General features: G+C 42.7%; 1 protein-coding gene across 3 annotated transcripts in view; it reads right to left on the reverse strand.

The window, feature by feature from the left end:
- The window catches only part of WDPCP (WD repeat containing planar cell polarity effector), a 357,770-nt gene that overhangs the window by 225,455 nt on the left and 109,383 nt on the right, over window positions 1-22,932 (reverse strand). For all 3 annotated transcript variants that reach the window (XM_077282497.1, XM_077282498.1, XM_077282499.1), the window contains 2 exons: window positions 10,913-11,027; window positions 8,885-9,018 (listed from right to left, as the gene is read on the reverse strand). In XM_077282497.1, the coding sequence (XP_077138612.1) occupies window positions 8,885-9,018; window positions 10,913-11,027 (249 nt within the window). The remainder of the gene's footprint in view (window positions 1-8,884; window positions 9,019-10,912; window positions 11,028-22,932) is intronic.

Raw genomic sequence — 22,932 nt, forward strand, 5'->3', positions numbered from 1 at the left:
ACGTACAAGTCAATACGGAATAGGGGTCTTGAACTGAAACAGCCTGAAAAATGTATGAGATGCTCTCATCTCTTCCTTGCAGATGGGTTTTCCTTCCAGGCAAAATCAAATGTAATATACTGAGACCTAAATTAAACACTTGCTCCAAAACAGCTCTGCAGATGCAAAGCCCCTGATACAAGGAAACACATTACCTGTAAAACTGGCACAGGAGAGACGCCACTTTATTCATGCTGAAAATGCTGCCAATCACTTTGTTGATTTTGTTTTTCAGGCATTTTATGAAACTAATCACAATGACATCTGGTTCAGCAAGGAGAGCAATCATGCACGCACATTAGTGGGAACACTATGCCGTGTACAAGTTTCCTTAGTGTTTTTGTATTGTGTACAGCATTTACTTTGTAAAATTGTACGACGTGATCAGAAGGTGCAGAATTATTACTCCTTACTTATTTTACCGGGTTTTATAGTGGCAAGGCATTCCCCAGGGCACTGTGAACCATAGGCTCACAATCTAATTTCCATTCTTGGTATTTTAGGAATGTGACCCCTTCTTAGTGGTCCCTGGACATTGGCTCTTGTGACCACCTGGCTAAGCAGGGAAATACAGTCAGCCCCATTCATATGGAGTTGAGCTGCAAGTTCCCAGTAGGTAATCTGGGTGGCATTGTGTAGGGAAAGAACAGGAAGTGGACAACGACTCAACTAGCATTGTGTCCCTTTAATTTCCATGTTTGGTGAGGGATCCCCCCTGATACTAAAGTGATGGCATATGCATCATAGAATATTAGAGTTGGAAAAGACCTCCGGTGCCATTGTGTCCAACCCCTTGTTCAATGTTGGATTCACTAAACCATCTCAGATAGATGTCTGTCCAGTCTCAGTTTGAAGACTTCCATTGAAGGAGAACTCAACACCTCTCGTGGCAGCCTGTTTCACCCATTGATCACTGTCAAAAAGTTTTTTCTAATATCTAACCTGTATCTTCTCCTTTTCAGTTTCATTCCATTGCTTCTCGTATTTCCATGTGCAATAATGATAATCCCTCTAAACTGTGACAGCCCTTGAGATATTTGTAGACAGCTATTAAGTCTACTCTTAGCCTTCTTTTTTGCAAGCTAAACATTCCCAGATCCATTAACCGTTCCTTGTAGGACATAGTTTGCAGTCCGCTCACCATCCTGGTAGCTCTCCTCTGAACTTGCTCCAGCTTTTCAATGTCTTTTTTCTTAAATGTGCCAAGAACTGGACATAAAAAATCATAGAAAAGTGGCAGCATACAGTACAGACCAAAAGTTTGGACACACCTTCTCATTTAAAGATTTTTCTGTATTTTCATGACTATGAAAATTGTACATTCAAACTGAAGGCATCAAAACTATGAATTAATACATGTGGAATTATATACTTAACAAAAAAGTGTGAAACAACTGAAATTATGTCTTATATTCTAGGTTCTTCAAAGTAGCCACCTTTTGCTTTGATGACTGCTTTGAACACTCTTGGCATTCTCTTGATGAGCTTCAAGAGGTAGTCAGCGGGAATGGTCTTCCAACAATCTTGAAGGAGTTCCCAGAGATGCTTAGCACTTGTTGGCCCTTTTGCCTTCACTCTGCAGTCCAGCTCACCCCAAACTATCTCGATTGGGTTCAGGTCTGGTGACTGTGGAGGCCAGGTCATCTGGCGTAGCACCTCATCACTCTCCTTCTTGGTCAAATAGCCCTTACACAGCCTGGAGGTGTGTTTGGGGTCATTGTCCTGTTGAAAAACAAATGATGGTCCAACTAAACGCAAACCGGATGGAGTAGCATGCCGCTGCAAGATGCTTTGGTAGCCATGCTGGTTCAGTATGCCTTCAATTTTGAATAAATCCCCAACAGTGTCACCAGCAAAGCACCCCCACACCATCACACCTCCTCCTCCATGCTTCACGATGGGAACCAGGCATGTAGAGTACATCCGTTCACCTTTTCTGCGTCGCACAAAGAAACGGTGGTTGGAACCAAAGATCTCAAATTTGGACTCATCAGACCAAAGCACAGATTTCCACTGGTCTAATGTCCATTCTTTGTGTTCTTTAGCCCAAACAAGTCTCTTCTGCTTGTTGCCTGTCCTTAGCAGTGGTTTCCTAGAAGCTATTTTACCATGAAGGCCTGCGGCACAAAGTCTCCTCTTAACAGTTGTTGTAGAGATGTGTCTGCTGCTAGAACTCTGTGTGGCATTGACCTGGTCTCTAATCTGAGTGTCAGGACTCTGAACGTTTTTTACCTTTGTGCATTATTGCCCTTTTCCAACATGGCGTCTTTGGTCTCATGTGCACTTGTCTTCCTGCTATAAAACGCCACCCCAGCCTTCAGTCTGTGCTAGATTATTCTGCTTTGCATCCAGCTCCTGATTACTCCCTGGCCTTGCACCTGCACCTGCTCCTGTGAACCTGTGTTGGAGATCCTGCCACTCTGCTCTGAGTTCCTGCTGCATACACCAGTGTTCAGTAATCCTCCGTCATCTGCTGCTCGTGTTACTTCCATCTGCATTTGCTGGACATGTAAGCTTTTTGCTGCTCTGCAAAACCTGAGACTATTAACCAGGCCTACCTGGTTGAGCTAAGATATGTAGAGGTGGACGCTTCTGATAATGCTTTGGGGGCTATTCTCTCCCAAAGAACTGGAGAGAAGGGTCTGCTACATCCTTGTGCTTTCTTTTCCCGTAGACTAACCTCAGCAGAGAAGAATTACGAAGTGGGAGACAAGGAATTGCTGGCTATTATTGCGGCTTTCAAAGAATGGAGGCATCATCTGCAAGGGGCTGCACAACAGATCATAGTGCTAACTGACCATCGCAATCTAGAGTTCCTTAGATCCGCTAGATGTCTTTCTCCTCGTCAGGCTCGTTGGAACTTATTCTTAAATCAATTTAACTTTGTTATCTCGTTCCGTCCAGGTTCTCGTAATGGGAAGGCTGATGCTTTATCCCGAATCCATACTGCGGATTCTGTACCTGGAGCCCCGTCCAAGACCATTCTATCTGATGCCAATTTCATCGGAGTTATCCACGATCAGGACTTGTGGAAAAAGTGCAGGGAGGCCTATGAAGGTGATGTATTTCTGGCCAACCCACCTGTGGATATTAATCTTGTCTTTCTGATGATCTTTTTAATCATAGACCTGAGACAGGCACAAGGGGGCATCCTCTACGTCTGGAGGAAAGAAGTTTTAAGCATAATAACAGACGCGGATTCTTTACTGTAAGAGCAGTGAGACTATGGAACTCTCTGCCGTATGATGTCGTAATGAGTGATTCATTACTTAAATTTAAGAGGGGACTGGATGCCTTTCTTGAAAAGTATAATGTTACAGGGTAAATACACTAGATTCCTTGATAGGGCGTTGATCCAGGGAACTAGTCTAATTGCCGTATGTGGAGTCGAGAAGGAATTTTTTTCCCCAATGTGGAGCTTACTCTTTGCCACATGGTTTTTTTTTTGCCTTCCTCTGGATCAACATGTTAGGGCATGTTAGGTTAGGCTATGGGTTGACCTAGATGGACTTAAAGTCTTCCTTCAACCTTAATAACTATGTAACTATGTAAGGGTGGCATGTGGTTCAGAGATCGACGTATCTACGTCCCGGAGGTCGTCCGTCTGCAGATCCTCAAGTTGGTACATGACTCCAAGTTGGCTGGTCACAGGGGGGTACAGAAGACACAAGAGTTCCTGAGCCGATTCTTCTGGTGGCCAACTTGCCTGAAGGATACCAAGGACTATGTTCTCTCTTACAAGGTATGTGCCCGTTACAAGACTCCTCATGTGGCACCTACGGGTCTTCTACAACCATTACCTGTTCCATCCCGCCCTTGGGGGTCTATATCAATGGACTTTATTGTGGAGCTGCCTACATCGGGGGGCATGAATACAATCATGGTCGTAGTTGATCGCCTGACTAATGCTGCTCATTTTGTTCCGTGCACCGGCCTCCCCTCAGCTAAAGATACAGTGAACTTGGTTATACAGAATGTCTTTCGGTTGCATGGAGTGCCGGATGAGATCATCTCTGACCGTGGAGTACAGTTCACTTCAAGATTCTGGAAGGGGTTTTGCTCTGCACTCAATATTAATGTCTGTCTCTCTTCTGCTTACCATCCCCAGCAAAATGGTCAGACTGAGCGTACCAACCAGACGCTGGAACAATATCTAAGATGATATGTCAGCCATCTCCAGGATGATTGGTTGGAGTTGTTGCCGTTAGCCGAATTTTCATATAATAATTCTCAGAGCGCCTCCACTAAATTTACACCTTTCTTTGCCATCTGGGTTATCATCCGTGTATTTTACCTAGGTCTCCAATTAATTCTCCGGTTCTGGCAGTGGAGGAAAGGCTGACTGCGATGAGACAAAATCTGGAGGTTCTGAAGGAATCCCTGACCACGGCTCAAGAACATTATAAGAGATCGGCTGATAGATTCCGTAAAACCTGCACCCATGTTCAAGGTAGGAGATTTCGTGTGGTTAGCATCTAAGAATCTGAAGTTAAACGTTCCTTCACAAAAACGTGGACAGAAATTCATTGGCCCTTTCAAGATCAACGGTATTGTGAGCTCTGTGGCCTGCCGGCTGAAGCTGCCTAGGACAATAGTCCTAGTACACCCAGTTTTTCATGTATCTTTACTAAAGCCTATATCTCCTAATACCTTCCAGGGACGTGTTGTGCCACCTCCGCAAACTGTGTTGATTGATGGGCAAGAACAATTTGTGGTGGAGGAAATTATTGATTCCAGGATTCGCAGGAATCGGCTCCAATATCTGATAAGATGGCAGGGATATCCCCCTGAGGAAGACTCTTGGGAACCTGTGGAAAACATCAATGCCCAACAGAAGATTTCTCGTTTTCATCAGAGATTCCCTGAGAAACCAGGTCCAGGATCGTCCTGAGGCCGCTTCTAAGGAGGGAGTAATGTCAGGACTCTGAACATTTTTTACCTTTGTGCATTATTGCCCTTTTCCAACATGGCGTCTTTGGTCTCATGTGCACTTGTCTTCCTGCTATAAAACGCCACCCCAGTCTTCAGTCTGTGCTAGATTATTCTGCTTTGCATCCAGCTCCTGATTACTCCCTGGCCTTGCTCCTGCACCTGCTCCTGTGAACCTGTGTTGGAGATCCTGCCACTCTGCTCTGAGTTCCTGCTCCATACACCAGTGTTCAGTAATCCTCCGTCATCTGCTGCTCGTGTTACTTCCATCTGCATTTGCTGGACATGTAAGCTTTTTGCTGCTCTGCAAAACCTGAGACTATTAACCAGGCCTCCCTGGTTAAGCTAAGATATGTTTTGAACTGCCTTATAGCATATATATCTGTGTCTGGACTAAGTCAAGGATCTATTTGTGTCAAGTTTCCTCAAGAATAACTGTGCTTCGTAGACTTTCTGTTTGTTTGCATCTACCTCTGAAGTTTCCTATTGACTGCTAAGCTGTGTTTATTATTTGCACCAAGTGTTGTGGACTTGAGTTTCTCTCTGCAGCTGTTTGAATCACCGTGTGATAATATAAACTTTACCACTTATAAAACTGTGTCCTGTTGTCTTGTTCCACGCAAAGAGTCTCCTGAATTATCCCCTATAATTATTACACTGAGCTGCTGTTAACCTGCGATTTCGGATGCTAGTGACTCGGATAAACTTATCCTCAGAAGCAGAGGTGACTCTTGGTCTTCCTTTCCTGGGCCGGTCCTCATTTGAGCCAGTTTCTTTGTAGCTCTGGATGGTTTTTGCCACTGCACTTGGGGGCACTTTCAAAGTTTTCCCAATTTTTCGGACTGGCTGGTCTTCATTTCTTAAAGTAATGATGGCCACTCATTTTTCTTTACTTACCTGCTTTTTTCTTGCCATAATACAAATTCTAACAGTCTATTCAGTAGGACTATCAACTGTGTATCCACCAGACTTCTGCACAACACAACTGATGGTCCCAACCCCATTTATAAGGCAAGAAATCCAACTTATTAAACCTGACAGGGCACACCTGTGAAGTGAAAACCGTTCCCGGTGACTACCTCTTGAAGCTCATCAAGAGAATGCCAAGAGTGTGCAAAGCAGTCATCAAAGCAAAAGGTGGCTACTTTGAAGCACCTAGAATACAAGACATAATTTCAGTTGTTTCACACTTTTTTGTTAAGTATATAATTCCACATGTGTTAATTCATAGTTCTGATGCCTTCAGTGTGAATGTACAATTTTCATAGTCATGAAAATACAGAAAAATCTTTAAATGAGAAGGTGTGTCCAAACTTTTGGTCTGTACTGTATATCATCTGGAATTCTAAGATGAGAGAAGTTCTTTTAAAGTAAGTAACACTGAATATTTTTTTCATGACTGTAACACAGGACAGATGATGTGGTAGGGCATTAGCTAGGGGGCTACAATATTTGAAAAAAAGAAAAGGTATATTTCCACTGTAATGCAATGCAAATACCTGTAAAATACAGTATGGGCAGATAAAATAAAATTAGATCTTGGAACTGGAAATTACATTATTGTAAAGTACGGTATATTGGGGTGGAACAATGAGAGGAAAGCCCTGGGCTAGCTCTGCAATCCCACAGAAATGGAAGAGTAGCATGATGCGGGACCACCTCCATTCAAAGTGTTCAAGAAAGAGGGTGATCAGCTCTCCATTTCTAGTGATTGCTTGGATTCCCAGGATTTATAACCTATTCTGTGAATATGTGATAAATGTTTGTTTTGGGAAAATTCATTTAAAGGGAACCTGTCAGGTCCGATAACGACTGCAGCCTGCAGCTATTGGGTTAATCTGCAGGTTAATAGAATTAGGAAGGCGCCCTGCTGCAGTGCTAAAAGTGCAGCTACTGGGAGAAAATAAACTGTACTCCTTCCAGGAGCCGCCAGCTTTCCGGCATGGGTGGGGCAATTACAGTCACCACTTACAGCACTGTGAGCGTCGGTTGTAAGCACATCCGGGCACTGACTCACAGCTGGCTCTACAGTGTATCAGTACAGAGAAGGCTGTCAGTCAGTGCTGGCATGTGCTTACAGTCATCACTCACAGTGCTGTGGGCGGTGACAGTAGTCACTCTAGGCACACCTCTATAACTGAAAGCTGGCGGCTCCTGGCACAAGAAGTTTTTCTCATGGGTAATGCACTTTCAGTACTGTGGCTGGACACCTCCCTAAAGTTATTATCCTGCAGATTAACCCTATATCTGCAAGTAAATAACATTATCTGACATGACAGGTTCCCTTTAAATAGTTGCATAATCTTACTTCATAAATAATGTGATAAACAGACAATCTGTAAAACACTTTATTCAAAAATCTGTTGTCAACCCCCCACAAAAAAACCCTTCCAAATTAACGTCCACTAGGTGTCTCTCTTCTTTCTAATTTGCAGTCTGCGGCCTGTTTACAAGTGTAGTCCTTCTCTCGCAGCAGAGGCCTTGAGACGGATTACAGAATGTATAGGGGTAGGCAGGTTTTTGGCGCTCTGCTTCTGCTCCCTTGTCTGTCACAATGCATTAAGGCCGGGATCACATTAGCGTATCTGTGCACAGCCTAGGCCTGCGTACAGATCCGCATACATCCGGATGCGTCTTGCGTACCTATATTTAACATAGTGTACGCAGGGACAGGTGTTTGCATCAGTTTGTATGCGGATGCGTCCGCGTGCGTCGTTTCACGGTGCCTGCCGAACACAACATGTTGCATTATTTTGAGGCGTCAAATATGCACAGGCATGCGGATGGAGTGCGTCAAAACAACGCATTACTGTCTATGGGAACGCATTGGTACACAAGGACGTGCGCATGGATGTGTTTGATGCGCATGCGTACTTCAGACTGAGCATGTCCAGGAACTGATTGAGACACACCAATTGTGCATACGCAAAGCATACACAAATTCTCCTGGAAATACCGAACACATGCACATAAACAACGCAAGCGTAAAAAAAAATGCATACAAACGCATTTTTTTTGCGTCATGTGTAAGCATGCGTTTTGGCATGCGTTTCCGCATGCAGATGATACGCTGCGCATAGATACGCTGCGCATAGATACGCTGCGCATAGATACGCTAATGTGAACTTAGCCTAAGAAAGAACAGTGGTGGGCTTTTGGTTCATTGAAGGCAGGGCACTGACGAACTGCAGGAGCAATTCATGCTGGGAGAGATGAAGGAAGTTCCTGCACCTATAGTGCACCCCCAGAAAGTGTGTATGGAAAATTACAGAACAGGAGAATTATGACAATTCCTGGAAATATTAGATGAGCATATACACCAAAGGCAATTTTAACTTTTTGCGCTTTTATATAAGTCTTGAAAGTAAGAACAAATACCTTTGTCTGTTAAAGTGAACCTGCCGGTCCTATAATACGATGAAACTGCCTCTATTATGTTTAAAAGCGTTATTTCTGATCACGTTGTTATATACATATGCACATACAAAACCAGCCGCTCGCTGTATGGAAATGAACCAGGAATAGTAAAGGAGTTTACTCACTGAGACTAGTCCGTCCTCAGTACCTGCAGTCACATCACCGGAGATTGACTGACAGATTCGGTACTGCTGCATCTTCTGCGCATGCAGTACATTTCCTAGGATTGAGGAAATGAAGTCACAGTGCAGGGACTGTCAATCACGCTCATGGGGTGTGACTGCACCTACAGAGGCCGGGCTAGTCCTGGTGTGTAAACGCCTTGCAGGACTAGCCCTGGTTCATTTGCATACTGCGGTTTATAACATCAATATGCACAACTATTTGCCGATTTATAAGCAATATAGACACATTGTTCATTGTCTATTACCCCACTGGGCCACATTATCTCCAGCCTTGTGTTTTTGCTATAAAGAGGTGAATACCAGATAACTTGTACCTTCATATCCAGGGAGGAGAGCTTTTCCATGTGCTTGTTTATATCAGGAGAACTGGGCTTTTTTGTAAACTGAATAAGACAAAGTTTGTTTTCCTTGAGAAATGATAAGATGATGAAAGTGTCGGTAACCACGGCTGAAAAACAAAGAGGATAAAGAACGTGTTACCATTGTACTGGGGGTTTCTGGTACCAGAAGAAAGGAGTTCAGCTCTGCACAAAGACAACTCTACAAGCCGATGCTTTAAAATATTATTTTCAGTAATCTCCTAAAGCACATCAATATGTCATCTTCCTAGAACCCCTTGGAAATGAGAAATAAAGCTCACAGAGGATTCCGAGGAAGCACTAAATTACATTATGCAAAGCTAGCTATCATATCACGCGTGCTTTCTGTCCTTCGGCTTTCTTGCTGGCTCCCTCCTCCTTTTGTCTTAAGCTTTTTTCAGACGAGCACTTTTGCTGCATATTCCACATGTCAAGTATATACCAAACTAAATCAACATTAGGTCTGCGAGTTTCTTCCCAACTCCTGACACAGACCTCACTAGGAACTATATAAGAGGAGAAATACTGCAAAATGGACTTGGGAAGCAGAAGATGAACAACAGTAAAAATCTGACACAGCAGTCCATACAGTGAGCACTTATATTATACATTGGACATTGTACTGAGAGGAGAAAAATCTAGACACAAATTAGAGGTATTGCCCATAGCAGCCTCATTTCATTTTTATTACATAGCTTGAAAGATTTAGCGTACATCCATACATGACCTTAAAAAAGTCATCAGTATAATTCACTTGTCCCGCAGGCAGATTTTGTTGCCACTTGCTGTGGAGCTCACCCCATATCTCCGCACAAAATCCCAACTTCTGCACAGACGTTATTCACGTGTATGGCTGAGTTTTGGTAAAATCTCATCCACTTTCTTTGCTTATGTAATATGCTGCAGATAAAGGGATGATTCAACTTTGCAATTACAAGATTTTTCGGACTATAAGACGCATCTGGACCGTAAGACGGACCCCAAATTTTGGGGTGGAAAATAGGAAAAAAAAAAAATTTTTATAAGATAAGATGGGTCAACCTTAAAGTCCGAATTTAAGGTATCTTAACTGGGGGCCAGTGGGGGTCACTAGGCATGGCCACTTCTTCAGATAGCTGGCAACAGAAGTAGGGCAATGCTATGAGCTCTGGATGGGAGGAGGGGGTATCCCAGCGGTGCAATGCTGCGGGCCCGGTGTCGGCGGTGAGGAAGTGGAGCGCATCACTGTTTTCCTGGTGGCCATTTTCCTGAGGCCGTGGGCAGCTGGAGGCGGTGTGTGCGCAGTTTGGGATCTCAGCCCAGACGAGTTCTCAATCTCGGCACACGCGGCCATTTCCCTGAAACTCACAGCCTCAGGAAAATGGCCTCTGGAGGTGGCACATGGGCAGACTGAGATCTCGGCTGGGAAGAGATATAATCTGCACAAGTGCCACTGGAGGTGGCTCAAGGCCTCAGGAAAATGGCAGCCGGGAAACCATTAATTGCCCACTTCAGCTTTAAGAGATAAAATTGCCAAGATCAGAGTTAGCCACTGCAGCAGGAGCATGGCTGTATAATACAGCCAACTCCAACTGCACATGCTGCAAGCTCAGCTCCTTTGCCTTCATCTTCCCAGCTGAGACATAGAATTGTTGGCTTACAGAAAGTACATCCAAATACATATATACATTGCAGATTAGAAATGACAAATCTACACGACAGAGACTTTCATGCATTTCTTACGGAAGGTTTCAATTAAAGCATAAACACCTGTTTTACTCATCTGTACCATGAGGAAAATAAGAAATTGGAATTTGGTATTCAAAGTCCAAGTCACCTACTTCATAAATCTTTGAAATCAGAACGTGGTACCGAGTGTTGTAACTGCGGCTTTACAAGCAATTACCTGTTTTGTTTGTAAGTCCCTAGTGCCAGTAATTAGTCTACCTGTTGACACACTATTCTGTTAATGTAAGAAATTGATTTGCACATGGGTGTAATTACCATCACTGATGGGGTTTGAGATGAGCTTCCCCACCATGGTCCTGTCAATCACCACCTTATCCAGCTGTGGCCCTGAAAGGCTTATGGACGCGAGCACACCTGAACCGAAGAGGAGCTGAAACAGAAATAAACAAGAACATTCAGATGCTGAAACTCCAACTTTTAAATAACCCTCAAATCTGATCATACAGAAGACAAATCACAATATATACAAATGTGTAATTAAATATCTGTACACGATGGGGTTCACTATCTCCTTTTTGCCAAGGATATAATTAAAAAAATTAAAAAAAACTTTCAAGAGGAGGAATTTTGTGGGACAGACAAAATATATAATTTTTCTTGATGTTATGTGCTACTATCTCACAATGCTGTCCCAATGCAGCTTTCTGTTTGTTTTCACTAATCTTGTAGAGCCTATCTACAGTGTCTAACTTACAATGTCCAACCTTGCAGTGCCTACCTACAGTGTCTAACCTTGAAGTGCCTACTTAGTGTCTAACCTTGTAGTGCCTACCTACAGTGTCTAACCTTGTAGTGCCTACCTACAGTGTCTAACCTTGTAGTGCCTACCTACAGTGTCTAACCTTGTAGTGCCTACCTACAGTGTCTAACCTTATAATGCCTACCTACAGTGTCTAACCTTGTAGTGCCTACCTACAGTGTCTAACCTTATAATGCCTACCTACAGTGTCTAACCTTGTAGTGCCTACCTACAATGTCTAACCTTGTAGTGCCTACCTACAATGTCTAACCTTGTACTGCCTTCCTAGTGTCTAACCTTGTAGTGCCTACCTACAGTGTCTAACCTTGTAGTGCCTACCTAGTGTCTAACCTTGTAGTGCCTACCTACAGTGTCTAACCTTGTAGTACCTACCTACAGTGTCTAACCTTGTAGGGCCTACCTACAGTGTCTAACCTTGTAGTACCTACCTACAGTGTCTAACCTTGTAGGGCCTACCTACAGTGTCTAACCTTGAAGTGCCTACTTAGTGTCTAACCTACAATGTCTCTAAAACAAGGTTGCACTCTATCGTGCCAAAGCATGGAATACAAGAAATATGAATAGCAAAATGGCTTTTTGAACATTAGGAAAAATATTTATGAGACGCTTGCACAGAATTTGGCCAAATAGTGTGAGCCCATCAACCATCGTCAAGATGACCTCATTAATCTGATGGGTCCCTGACCTCCCTGTCCAAATGTGAACACTTACCTAAGGTTAATGTCTGAATGCATGGGTGAATGTGGACACCTCTCTCAGTAAAGCCTACATATATGGGTTGGCCGGAACCAAGTGGGATTAGATGTAATTAAAAACCACATGGTGATGGGAGGAGTGCTCCTTGACGATGGTTGATGAGCTCACACTATTTTACCAAATTCTGTGCAAAGCATCTCATAAATATTTTTCCTAGTGTTCAAAAAGCCATTTTGCTATTCATATTTCATGCATTTCATATTCGACATGCTTTGGCACGATAGAGTGCAACCTTTTTTTGTATATTGTATATGGAGGTAGCTGCTCCTGGTGTGCACCTATTCACACTAGTCGGTCATTCCATATCAAGTGATCCAAATATGAATATTTTTTTTACCTGACGTCTTTAGATTTTTTTTATTTTTTGTTTTTATGAAGTACAACTTTAGTTAATTACAAATTAAAAGTTTAGAATTTTTTTCTTCATCAGTTAATTTTTTACAGATTTTTAAAGTTTTAAAAAAGCGCTGATTTTGGCCTGGTATGGCTTTACATTTTTTATCATATCTCGGGCTATGATTAAGATATAGAGGTGGGAGAGGCATCATTTTTCTCAGAACGGTACCGGCTTTCATTTGATATGTCACAAGACTATGTTTCTTTATATTTTGTTTTGGTGAAATCAAATTAAACATTTTGATGCGCAATTCTGAAAAAAACGTATGTTTTAAAATTGTGAAAACATGCATGTGTGTTACTTGTGTCCTTGTTTATATTTGTACAGGGATTCAAATTGGGATCTATCAAATTTGTATTTTTTTTTAAGCCTTGAATCATCTGATTTTATGTTTGTGTGAGTTTCTTCCCTTTTTCTTTTCAAATTACAACTTATTGCATTCAGCATTTATATGTAACAATAAAGAAACGCAAAAAACAACTACCAAAGTGCCAGAATAAATACATCTTAATCATCATAACTACTTGCTCAGCATTTTCAACCTGAATTCATTGAACAAGCCAAAAGATAAAACGTGATCACATCCTCAAGTGTGGTTTTCTAAATACAGTCTGATCCTAATTATATGTTAAAAACAAGATTAAAAGAACCAATATTTTTACCACCTATTTATACATGGAACAATTTTTTTTCTACTATATCACTAAACATGTCATTTCTGAAGTGTTTAAGAAGAATAGTCCAGTAGTTAAATCCTCGTTCTATAAAATATGAACTAATCAAACAATTAATAGTAGGTTTTTACACTGGCCTTCTATCATCAATGTGTCCCTTCTAGTGGGTGAAATGTGACCTTGTCCATAAGCGCTCACTAGCAATGGCCGTTTCCTTCTGTGTCAGAGTATGTGCGGCTGTCATGGTGCTCGGCTCCACCTGAGTTATATCTGTTTTTTGTTCACTTTTACAATGTCTGATTTTCTTGGATACACAAAGGACGGCGCTGGACCAGAAGGTGCAGAAAAGTCACTTCTACGTCTTCATTTTCACAATCTTTGGAGAGTCCAGTAGCCGCCAGCGCCCATCATATTCACAGGTCACATCACCAGTTGTGTCATCCATGGCCGATCTTGTGCTGCCTTCTACCACGTCATGGACGTCACTGTCTTTATTTCCACTACATGGGATGACAGTCCGGTATTGCTGAGTCCCTCTGATGGGTTCTGCTTCCTGTAACCGATGTTATAACAAACTCTCCTCCTCCTCCCCGTAGTCCTGGTTCGTACAATACATGGACTGGATGGTAAGAGTATTTTTCTCCCTCCATTTGAGGAGTTGCCTGGGTGATAAGATTTGGTGTGAATACGGCCTCTGAAGACCCGAGCTGCCGGCCGGTCATCTGCTCTGCAGTCACCGTCTACCCCTGTTCAATCTCAGGTTGGGCCCTAACAAAGCTTTCTCCTCTGTCCTCTCCTGCTTCTAATACTCTGTAACATAATAAATAATACCGTAATATCTAGCAATCATGGATTATTTGGTAAATATAGACCCCACACTTCTACACCACAGGCTGAACAGACCTGAAATCAAGATTTTTGAACTGACACTGTAATAGTTTTATTTTTTAAAATATGATCCCATCACGATCCCAACTTGTATTTTGGTGCAGAAGTGGCTAGGAGCATAACAGGCACATGTGCAGTTTTTGAAATATTTAAATTAAACGTTTTTTTCGGAAATGGGTTTTAAAGTTTTGCGCTTGCGTTCGCATAGGTAAATTATTATCAAAGATACTCTTGTGACATATCTGGTGAAAGCATGTACAGTTCTGAGTAGAATGGTGTTTATTTTGTTTCTCTATCTCTTTTCTAGCCTGAGTTATGGGGAGAAATGTAAGGGCAGGCAACACCGAAATTCGCACTTTTTCCGAACTTTGAAAATCAATAAAAAATAAAAAAAAATATCTAGAATTTTTTTTTCTTCACATTTTGCATTCTCTGACAAACTATTACCAAATACCAAAATCTCAAAAGAATTAAAAATATAGTGGTAAAAATCATTGGTTCACTTGACATGGAATGAAACTAGTTTGGATCTGCCAGTTGTTTTTCTGTCATAACCTACAATGTCTAACCTTGTAGTGCCTACCTACAGTGTCTAACCTTGTAGTGCCTACCTACAGTGTCTAACCTTGCAGTGCCTACCTACAGTGTCTAACCTTGCAGTGCCTACCTACAGTGTCTAACCTTGTAGTGCCTACCCTACAGTGTCTAACCTTGAAGTGCCTACCTACAGTGTCTAACCTTGAAGTGCCTACCTACAGTGTCTAACCTTGAAGTGCCTACCTACAGTGTCTAACCTTGAAGTGCCTACCTAGTGTCTAACCTTGAAGTGCCTACCTACAGTGTCTAACCTTGAAGTGCCTACCTACAGTGTCTTACCTTGCAGTGCCTACCTACAGTGTCTAACCTTGAAGTGCCTACCTAGTGTCTAATCTTGCAGTGCCTACCCACAGTGTCTAACCTTGTAGTGCCTACCTACAGTGTCTAACCTTGTAGTGCCTTCCTACAGTGTCTAACCTTGAAGTGCCTACCTACAGTGTCTAACCTTGAAGTGCCTACCTACAGTGTCTAACCTTGAAGTGCCTACCTACAGTGTCTAACCTTGTAGTGCCTACCTACAGTGTCTAACCTTGTAGTGCCTACCTAGTGTCTAACCTTGAAGTGCCTACCTACAGTGTCTAACCTTGAAGTGCCTACCTACAGTGTCTAACCTTGAAGTGCCTACCTACAGTGTCTAACCTTGAAGTGCCTACCTACAGCGTCTAACCTTGAAGTGCCTACCTAGTGTCTAACCTTGAAGTGCCTACCTACAGTGTCTAACCTTGAAGTGCCTACCTACAGTGTCTTACCTTGCAGTGCCTACCTACAGTGTCTAACCTTGAAGTGCCTACCTACAGCGTCTAACCTTGAAGTGCCTACCTAGTGTCTAACCTTGAAGTGCCTACCTACAGTGTCTAACCTTGAAGTGCCTACCTACAGTGTCTAACCTTGAAGTGCCTACCTACAGTGTCTAATCTTGCAGTGCCTACCCACAGTGTCTAACCTTGTAGTGCCTACCTACAGTGTCTAACCTTGTAGTGCCTTCCTACAGTGTCTAACCTTGAAGTGCCTACCTACAGTGTCTAACCTTGAAGTGCCTACCTACAGTGTCTAACCTTGAAGTGCCTACCTACAGTGTCTAACCTTGTAGTGCCTACCTACAGTGTCTAACCTTGTAGTGCCTACCTAGTGTCTAACCTTGAAGTGCCTACCTACAGTGTCTAACCTTGAAGTGCCTACCTACAGTGTCTAACCTTGAAGTGCCTACCTACAGTGTCTAACCTTGAAGTGCCTACCTACAGCGTCTAACCTTGAAGTGCCTACCTAGTGTCTAACCTTGAAGTGCCTACCTACAGTGTCTAACCTTGAAGTGCCTACCTACAGTGTCTTACCTTGCAGTGCCTACCTACAGTGTCTAACCTTGAAGTGCCTACCTACAGTGTCTAATCTTGCAGTGCCTACCCACAGTGTCTAACCTTGTAGTGCCTACCTACAGTGTCTAACCTTGTAGTGCCTTCCTACAGTGTCTAACCTTGAAGTGCCTACCTACAGTGTCTAACCTTGGACGTGCCTACTTAGTGTCTAACCTACAGTGTCTACCTTGAAGTGCATACCTACACCATCTTTTGCCATAGGACCCACAAGATGGAAAACTATGCACAGGCAGCACGAAGCTAAAGGAAACTCGTGAAAATCAGTTGTCTGACCTGAATAAAGGGTTAAAAGACTAATCAAACCATCTACCAGTTGGTTCCCTCTGAAGTCTCCCTCAGGAGAGCTAGCCCTCCCAGGTGCCCAGTTATATCTGTTAAAGCATATCATTTGAGGTCTTGGAGCCGACATGGTCTGGTCTCAACCTTTCCTAAAACTTTAAATGTATAAGAAGCCCAGCTTGCTGGCTTGGTCCTGAGCATGGAAAGTGGGCGCCCAGTGAACTGTTTTTGATATGCACAACTGGTGCCGCAGAATCAAAAAAATTCTGGGTTAAGAGCTGACGCTCAACAGACCCCAAAATTGGTGTTGCAATATGTACAGGAGTCAAAGATATCCATGAAGAGCTATATTAGAAAAAAATAATACCCATACTGCTAGGCTCAATAATTTCCAATTGCCAAATTTGTGAATTAATTTGTTTAACCAGTTCAAGACCGGACCATGCTTTCAAGTTCAGTTACTGAAACTATTTTCGCCTCTGTTTTACATGATACATGAGGCCTAATTTTTATGTCAGTGTTATATTTGTATTTTTTAAATATATTCACAATATTAGCGAAGAGAAAGAAGGAAATCAGTGTCCGTTTTTCACATTCTTCCTAATTTTTTTCTGAGGCCACAAAGTGCCACTAGAATATGTTTCAAGTGCACGGCAGACGCAGCTTCTCCTAGTGATGAGGTAACCATTAGAATATCTCTGATGTCTGTGCCGCAATTTGTTAATATTCTTTTAGATTACGTTTTGATATTGACAATCTCTATTTTGCCCTCGTTCACATGTGTTTTGGTCAGTATTTCACGTCAGTATTTATAAGCCAAAACGAGGAGTGGGTCAAAAATACAGAAGAGCTGCAAGGAGTTTCCTACATGTCTTTTCTCTGTTCCACTTCCGGTATTGGCTTTTAATTACTAATCTTATATAAAAATGCTAATCAAAATACTGCAGAGGAGCCTGGCCTTATGTATAGTAGTCACACAGTTGTGTGCAACAAATGTGCCACAGGTAAATATACCTTAAATTTCCACAAGTCTCTATCCGGATTCCTCATTAAAAAGGTGAATGAGAATGTGAGACATTAGGACACACTGCAGCAGATTTTCTAAGGCTACATTCACAGGATAGTGTTCACTTTTGAGTCTGTAAAGTCCTTTTTGTAGCAAACCACCTTCAGTTTCAACTAGATGGTTGCAACCCAGGGAAGGACTGGCCATCAGGCAGTTCTGGCAAATGCCAGAAGGGTCGGTGCCAGTAGTGGGCCGCTACAAGCTGTGCCGTTGTCAGCGGCGCCAGTGCTGACTCGACCCCGCGCCAGCGCCACCGCATTCAACTATACCGGCGTCTATGACACCGGTACAGTTCAATGCAATGATGGAAGAGAGAGCGTCTGACGACGCTCCCTCTCCCATCATTTTCAGCTCTGCCTCTGCGGGTGCGCGATGACGTCATCGCGCACTCACTGTGTGCTAGGCAGTGCAGCGGCAGCCACCGAGACTGGAGCAGGGAGCAGTGCGGGCATGAGGAGAGGTGAGGAGTGTGGGTTTTTTTTAACTGGACTGTGGGGCCATTATCGGGGGGGGGGGGGGGGGCTGTGCTGTATACTACTGTGTGGGCAATGCTGTATACTACTGTGTGGGCTGTGTGTGCTGTATACTACTGTGTGGGCTGTGCTGTATACTACTGTGTGGTCTGTGCTGTACACCACTGTGTGGGCTGTGCTGTATACTACTCTGTGGGCTGTGCTGTATACTACTCTGTGGGCTGTGCTGTATACTACTATGTGGGCTGTGTTATATACTACGTGTGCTGTGTTATATACTATGTGGGCTGTGTTATCTACTACATGGGCTGTGCTATATTATGCAGGCTGTGCTATATACTATGCAGGTTGTGCTATATACTATGCGGGCTTTGCTATATACTATGGGGGTATATTATATTCTATGGGGAGGCTGTGTTATATACTATGTGGCTGTGTTATATACTATGTTGCTGTGTTATATACTATTGTGGGGGTATATTATATTCTATGGGGGAGGCTGTGTTGTATACTATGGGGGGCTGCATTATATTCTATGGGAAGCTACATTATATATTATGGGGAGGTGGGCTGTATTATATTCTATGGGGGGCTAGATTTTATGAGGGATGATATCATACTCTTTGATGGGGCTGCATTATATTCTGTGGGGAGGTGGGCTGTATTCTATTCTATTCTGGGCTACATTATATTCTATGGGGGGCTGTATTATATTTATATTCCTTGAGGGGTGACTGCGTCATACTCTATGAGGGGGCTGCATTATATTCTATGGGGGGTTACATTATACTCTGTGGGGTGGTTGCATTATAATCTGTGGGGTGGCTGCATTATACTCTGTAGGGTGGTGGCTGGATTATACTATATGTGGGCTGCATTATACTGTATCGAGGACTATGGGGAATACGTTATACTATATGAAGAACTATGGGGTGCAATATACTATGGGAAGTGAATTGTACTACATAGATGACTATGGCGGTGCATTATACTATATGGAGCACAATGAGGAGTGTATTATGCTATATGGAGGACTATGAGGAGTGTATTATACTATGTGGAGGACTGAGCAGTGTATTTTAATATATGGAGGACTATAGGGAGTGTATTATACTATATGGAGGACTGTGGTGCACATTATAATACACTATGTTCCAAATTATTATGCAAATTACATTTTTCTCGGATTTTCCTAAATGGTCAGTGTAAATGACAGTCAGTCTAATAAAAGTCATCACCCGTTAGAGTATACATCGAATTTTATTGAAGAAACCTCCCAATGATAACAGTATAATCTCCAAAATCAATAAAAACTCAAAATGCACTGTTCCAAATTATTAGGCACAGTAGTATTTCTAAACATTTGATATGTTTTAAAGAACTGAAAATGCTCATTTGTGGAATTTGCAGCATTAAGAGGTCACATTCACTGAACAAAAAAGCTATTTAACTCCAAAACATCCTAACAGGCCAAGTTACATGTTAACATAGGACCCCTTCTTTGATATCACCTTCACAATTCTTGCATCCATTGAACTTGTGAGTTTATGGAGAGTTTCTGCTTGTATTTCTTTGCATGAAGTCAGAATAGCCTCCCAGAGCTGCTGTTTTGATGTGAACTGCCTCCCACCCTCAAAGATCTTTTGTTTGATGATACTCCAAAGGTTCTCTATAGGGTTGAGGTCTGGGGAAGATGGTGGCCACACCATTAGTTTATCTCCTTTTATGCCCATAGCAGCCAATTACTCAGAGGTATTCATTGTCATGCATGAAGATGATTTTGTTCCTGAAGGCACGTTTCTGCTTTTCAGACCATGGAAGAAAGTTGTCAGTCAGAAACTCTATTTACTTTGCTGAGGTCATTTTCACACCTTCAGGAACCTTAAAGGGCCCTACCAGCTGGTTCCCCATGATTCCAGCCCAAAACATGACTCCTCCACCTCCTTGCTGACGTCGCAGCCTTGTTGGGACATGGTGGCCATCCACCAACCATCCACTACTCCATCCATCTGGACCGTCCAGGGTTGCTCGGCACTCATCAGTAAACAAGACTGTTTGAAAATTAGTCTTCATGTATGTCTGGGCCCACTGCAACCATTTCTGCTTGTGAACACGGTTTAGGAGTGGCGGAATAGTAGGTTTATGCACCACAGCAAGCCTTTGAAGGATCCTACACCTTGAGGTTCGAGGGACTCCAGATGCACCAGCAGCTTCAAATGCGGCTTTGTAATGGTATTTTGGCAGCTGCTCTCTTAATCCAATGAATTTGTCTGGCAAAAAACTTCCTCATTATGCCTTTATTTGCATGAACTCTGTCTGTGCTCTGTTTCAGTCACAAATCTGTTGTGAATTTGTTCTTGGGCTCCCTCTGGTGGCCTTTAGCGATATGGCTGGTCTTGGCTGGGTTCAGCTGTTTCATTTTCCTGCTAAGCGGGGCCTATTTAATCCAGCTGGACCTTCACTTGAGGCCTGCTGTCGGTGTATTCAGTCCTGATTCATTGCTCTCCTGAATATTCCTTGTGACCAGTCTCCTGCTAGGAGAAGCTAAGTTTGCTTGTTTATTTTGCTCACGATTTCTTTGAAAACGTTTCTCAGTATATTATGAGTTCTGTCCAGCTTGCTTTTATGTGATTTTTCGCTTGCTGGTTAGTTCTGGGGTGCAGAGTGCGCCCCTCACATCGTTAGTTGGTGTGGGGGTTCTTGTATTCTCGTGGTTTATTTTTGATAGTTTTTGTACTGACCGCACAGACTCCTATTTCCTGTCTATCTAGTATTAGCGGGCCTCTTTTGCTAAACCTGTTTTCATTTCTATGTTTGTATTTTCCCCTTAACTCACCGTTATTATTTGTGGGGGGCTATCTAAAACTTTGGGGTTATTTCTCTGAGGCAAGTGAGGTCTTTGCTTCCTCTCTAGGGGTAGTCAGTTTCTCAGGCTGTCAAGAGGCGTCTAGGTTTTCAGGTAACGCTCCACGGCTACCTTTAGTGTGTGTGGATAGGATCAGGATTGCGGTCAGTATAGCTTCCACATTCCCAGAACTCGTCCTACTATTCTGGTTATATGTTTCAGGTAGTCTTGAGATCCTTCCCCCGGATCATAACACAAATCTCATCAGAGTTAGATGAGCACTCTTAAGTTTTTGTGAAATATCTAATTTTTTCATACCTTGTCCAAGGCATTGCACTATTTAATGCTTTTCAGCAGCAGAGAGATCCTTTTTATTTCCCATATTGCTTGAAATCTGTGACCTGCATAATAATGTGGAACATCATTTGTGAGTAGTTTTCCTTTAATTAGAATCACCTGGAAAACTACTTATCACATGTATTTAAGATTGATTTCAGTGATTCATTGAGGCCTGAGACACAATACCATCCACGAGTTTATTTGAAAAACAAAACAATTAAATCTTTATGACACGTAAATCCAATTTGCATAATAATTTGGAACACAGTGTATATGGAGGACTATGGGATGTATTTTACTAAACAAGTAAAATGCTGCATATTCAGATTGTTTTTGCCGGAACAAAAATCATTGTTCTCAGCAGCACATCGCCGGCGTAAACTGTAGATGTGCTGCTGATAACATGATACTGTATGGTGATCTGTTAGAGATCTATTAGTGATCATTCTGTCCCATCATTATTCCTCAGCTGGTGGAAAGAGGCTGGGAAACAAGCGTTGAATAACTTCAGTATTGTTCTTTTCTTTGAAGGGTTCACTGCATTTTCGGTAAAGAGAATGATGTGCTTTACCAAAACACTATCTTGGTCTCAACTGTCCACAAGACGCTTTCCCAAAAGGATTTTGGCTTAGGCCGGTTTCACATTTGCGTATCTGTGCGCAGCGTTTGATCTGTATAGATCCACATGCGTCTTGCGTACCTATCTTTAACATGGTGTACGCAGGGACATGCTTTTGTATCAATTCGCATGTGAATGCGTACGCATGCGTCATTTCGCGGTGTCCTGCAGGGTCGGGAAAATGCAACATGTTGCATTTTTTGAGGCATCAATTATTAGCAGTCATCCGCATGCGGATGACTGCGGATAGAGTGCGTCAAAACAACGCATTACTGTCAAGTAGGACAAGCATACGTTCGATGTTCGGACTAGCGCATGTCCTGGAACTGATTGAGACACGCCCATTGAGATACATCCTCCTGGAAATATCGAACACACGTGCATAATCAACGCAAACGCATGCACATGCAGCGCTTTTTTTGCCGTCATGCGTAAGCTGATGCAGATAAATAACGCTGCGTAAACATGTGTTTGCATGCGTTCTGGCATGCGTTTGCGCATGCAGATGATACGCTGCAAACAGAAACGCTAATGTGAACCTAGACTTACTCACGTACACTTTGGCAAGCTGCAGTCTAGCTTTTTTATGTTTCTGTGTCAGCAGTGGGGTCCGCCTGGGTCTCCTGCCATAACGTTTCATCCATTCAAATGTTGACAGATAGTTTGCGCTGACACTGATGCACCTTGAGCCTGCAGGACAGCTTGAATTTCTTCGCAACTTGATTGGGGCTCCTTATCCACCATCTGGACTATCCTGCGTTGCAACCTTTCATCACTATTTCTCTGCCGTACAGGGAGGTACAGTGCCATGGGTTGCAAACTTCTTGATTATGTTGCGCACTGAGAACAATGGAACAATCAAGATTTCTGGAGATGAAATTAGAACCAAAATTGTTGAACAAAACAACAATCTCAAGGTCACAAGTCCTCATACAGTTCTCTTCTGCTCTTTCTGTTCTGCATACTTAGTATGGCACACACAGAAACACAATGCAAGAATTTAGTCAATTTCTCCACTTTTTCTCTGCTTTCAGGTGTTTTTCATATTGCTCATAACAGTTACTTGCCACAGGCGAGTTTGAACGAGTATCACGTGCTTTGAAACAAAGCTGTTTACCCACAATTTTGGAACGGTGACAACGATTTTGGCAGGCCCATTTTGGGGGTTTTAAGTGAAATTTATGTCCAATTTGCCTTTTTTTGCGTTGT

This window comes from Ranitomeya variabilis, chromosome 2 (genome assembly GCF_051348905.1).
Source record: "Ranitomeya variabilis isolate aRanVar5 chromosome 2, aRanVar5.hap1, whole genome shotgun sequence".
In the NCBI taxonomy this organism is placed as follows: Eukaryota; Metazoa; Chordata; class Amphibia; order Anura; family Dendrobatidae; genus Ranitomeya; species Ranitomeya variabilis.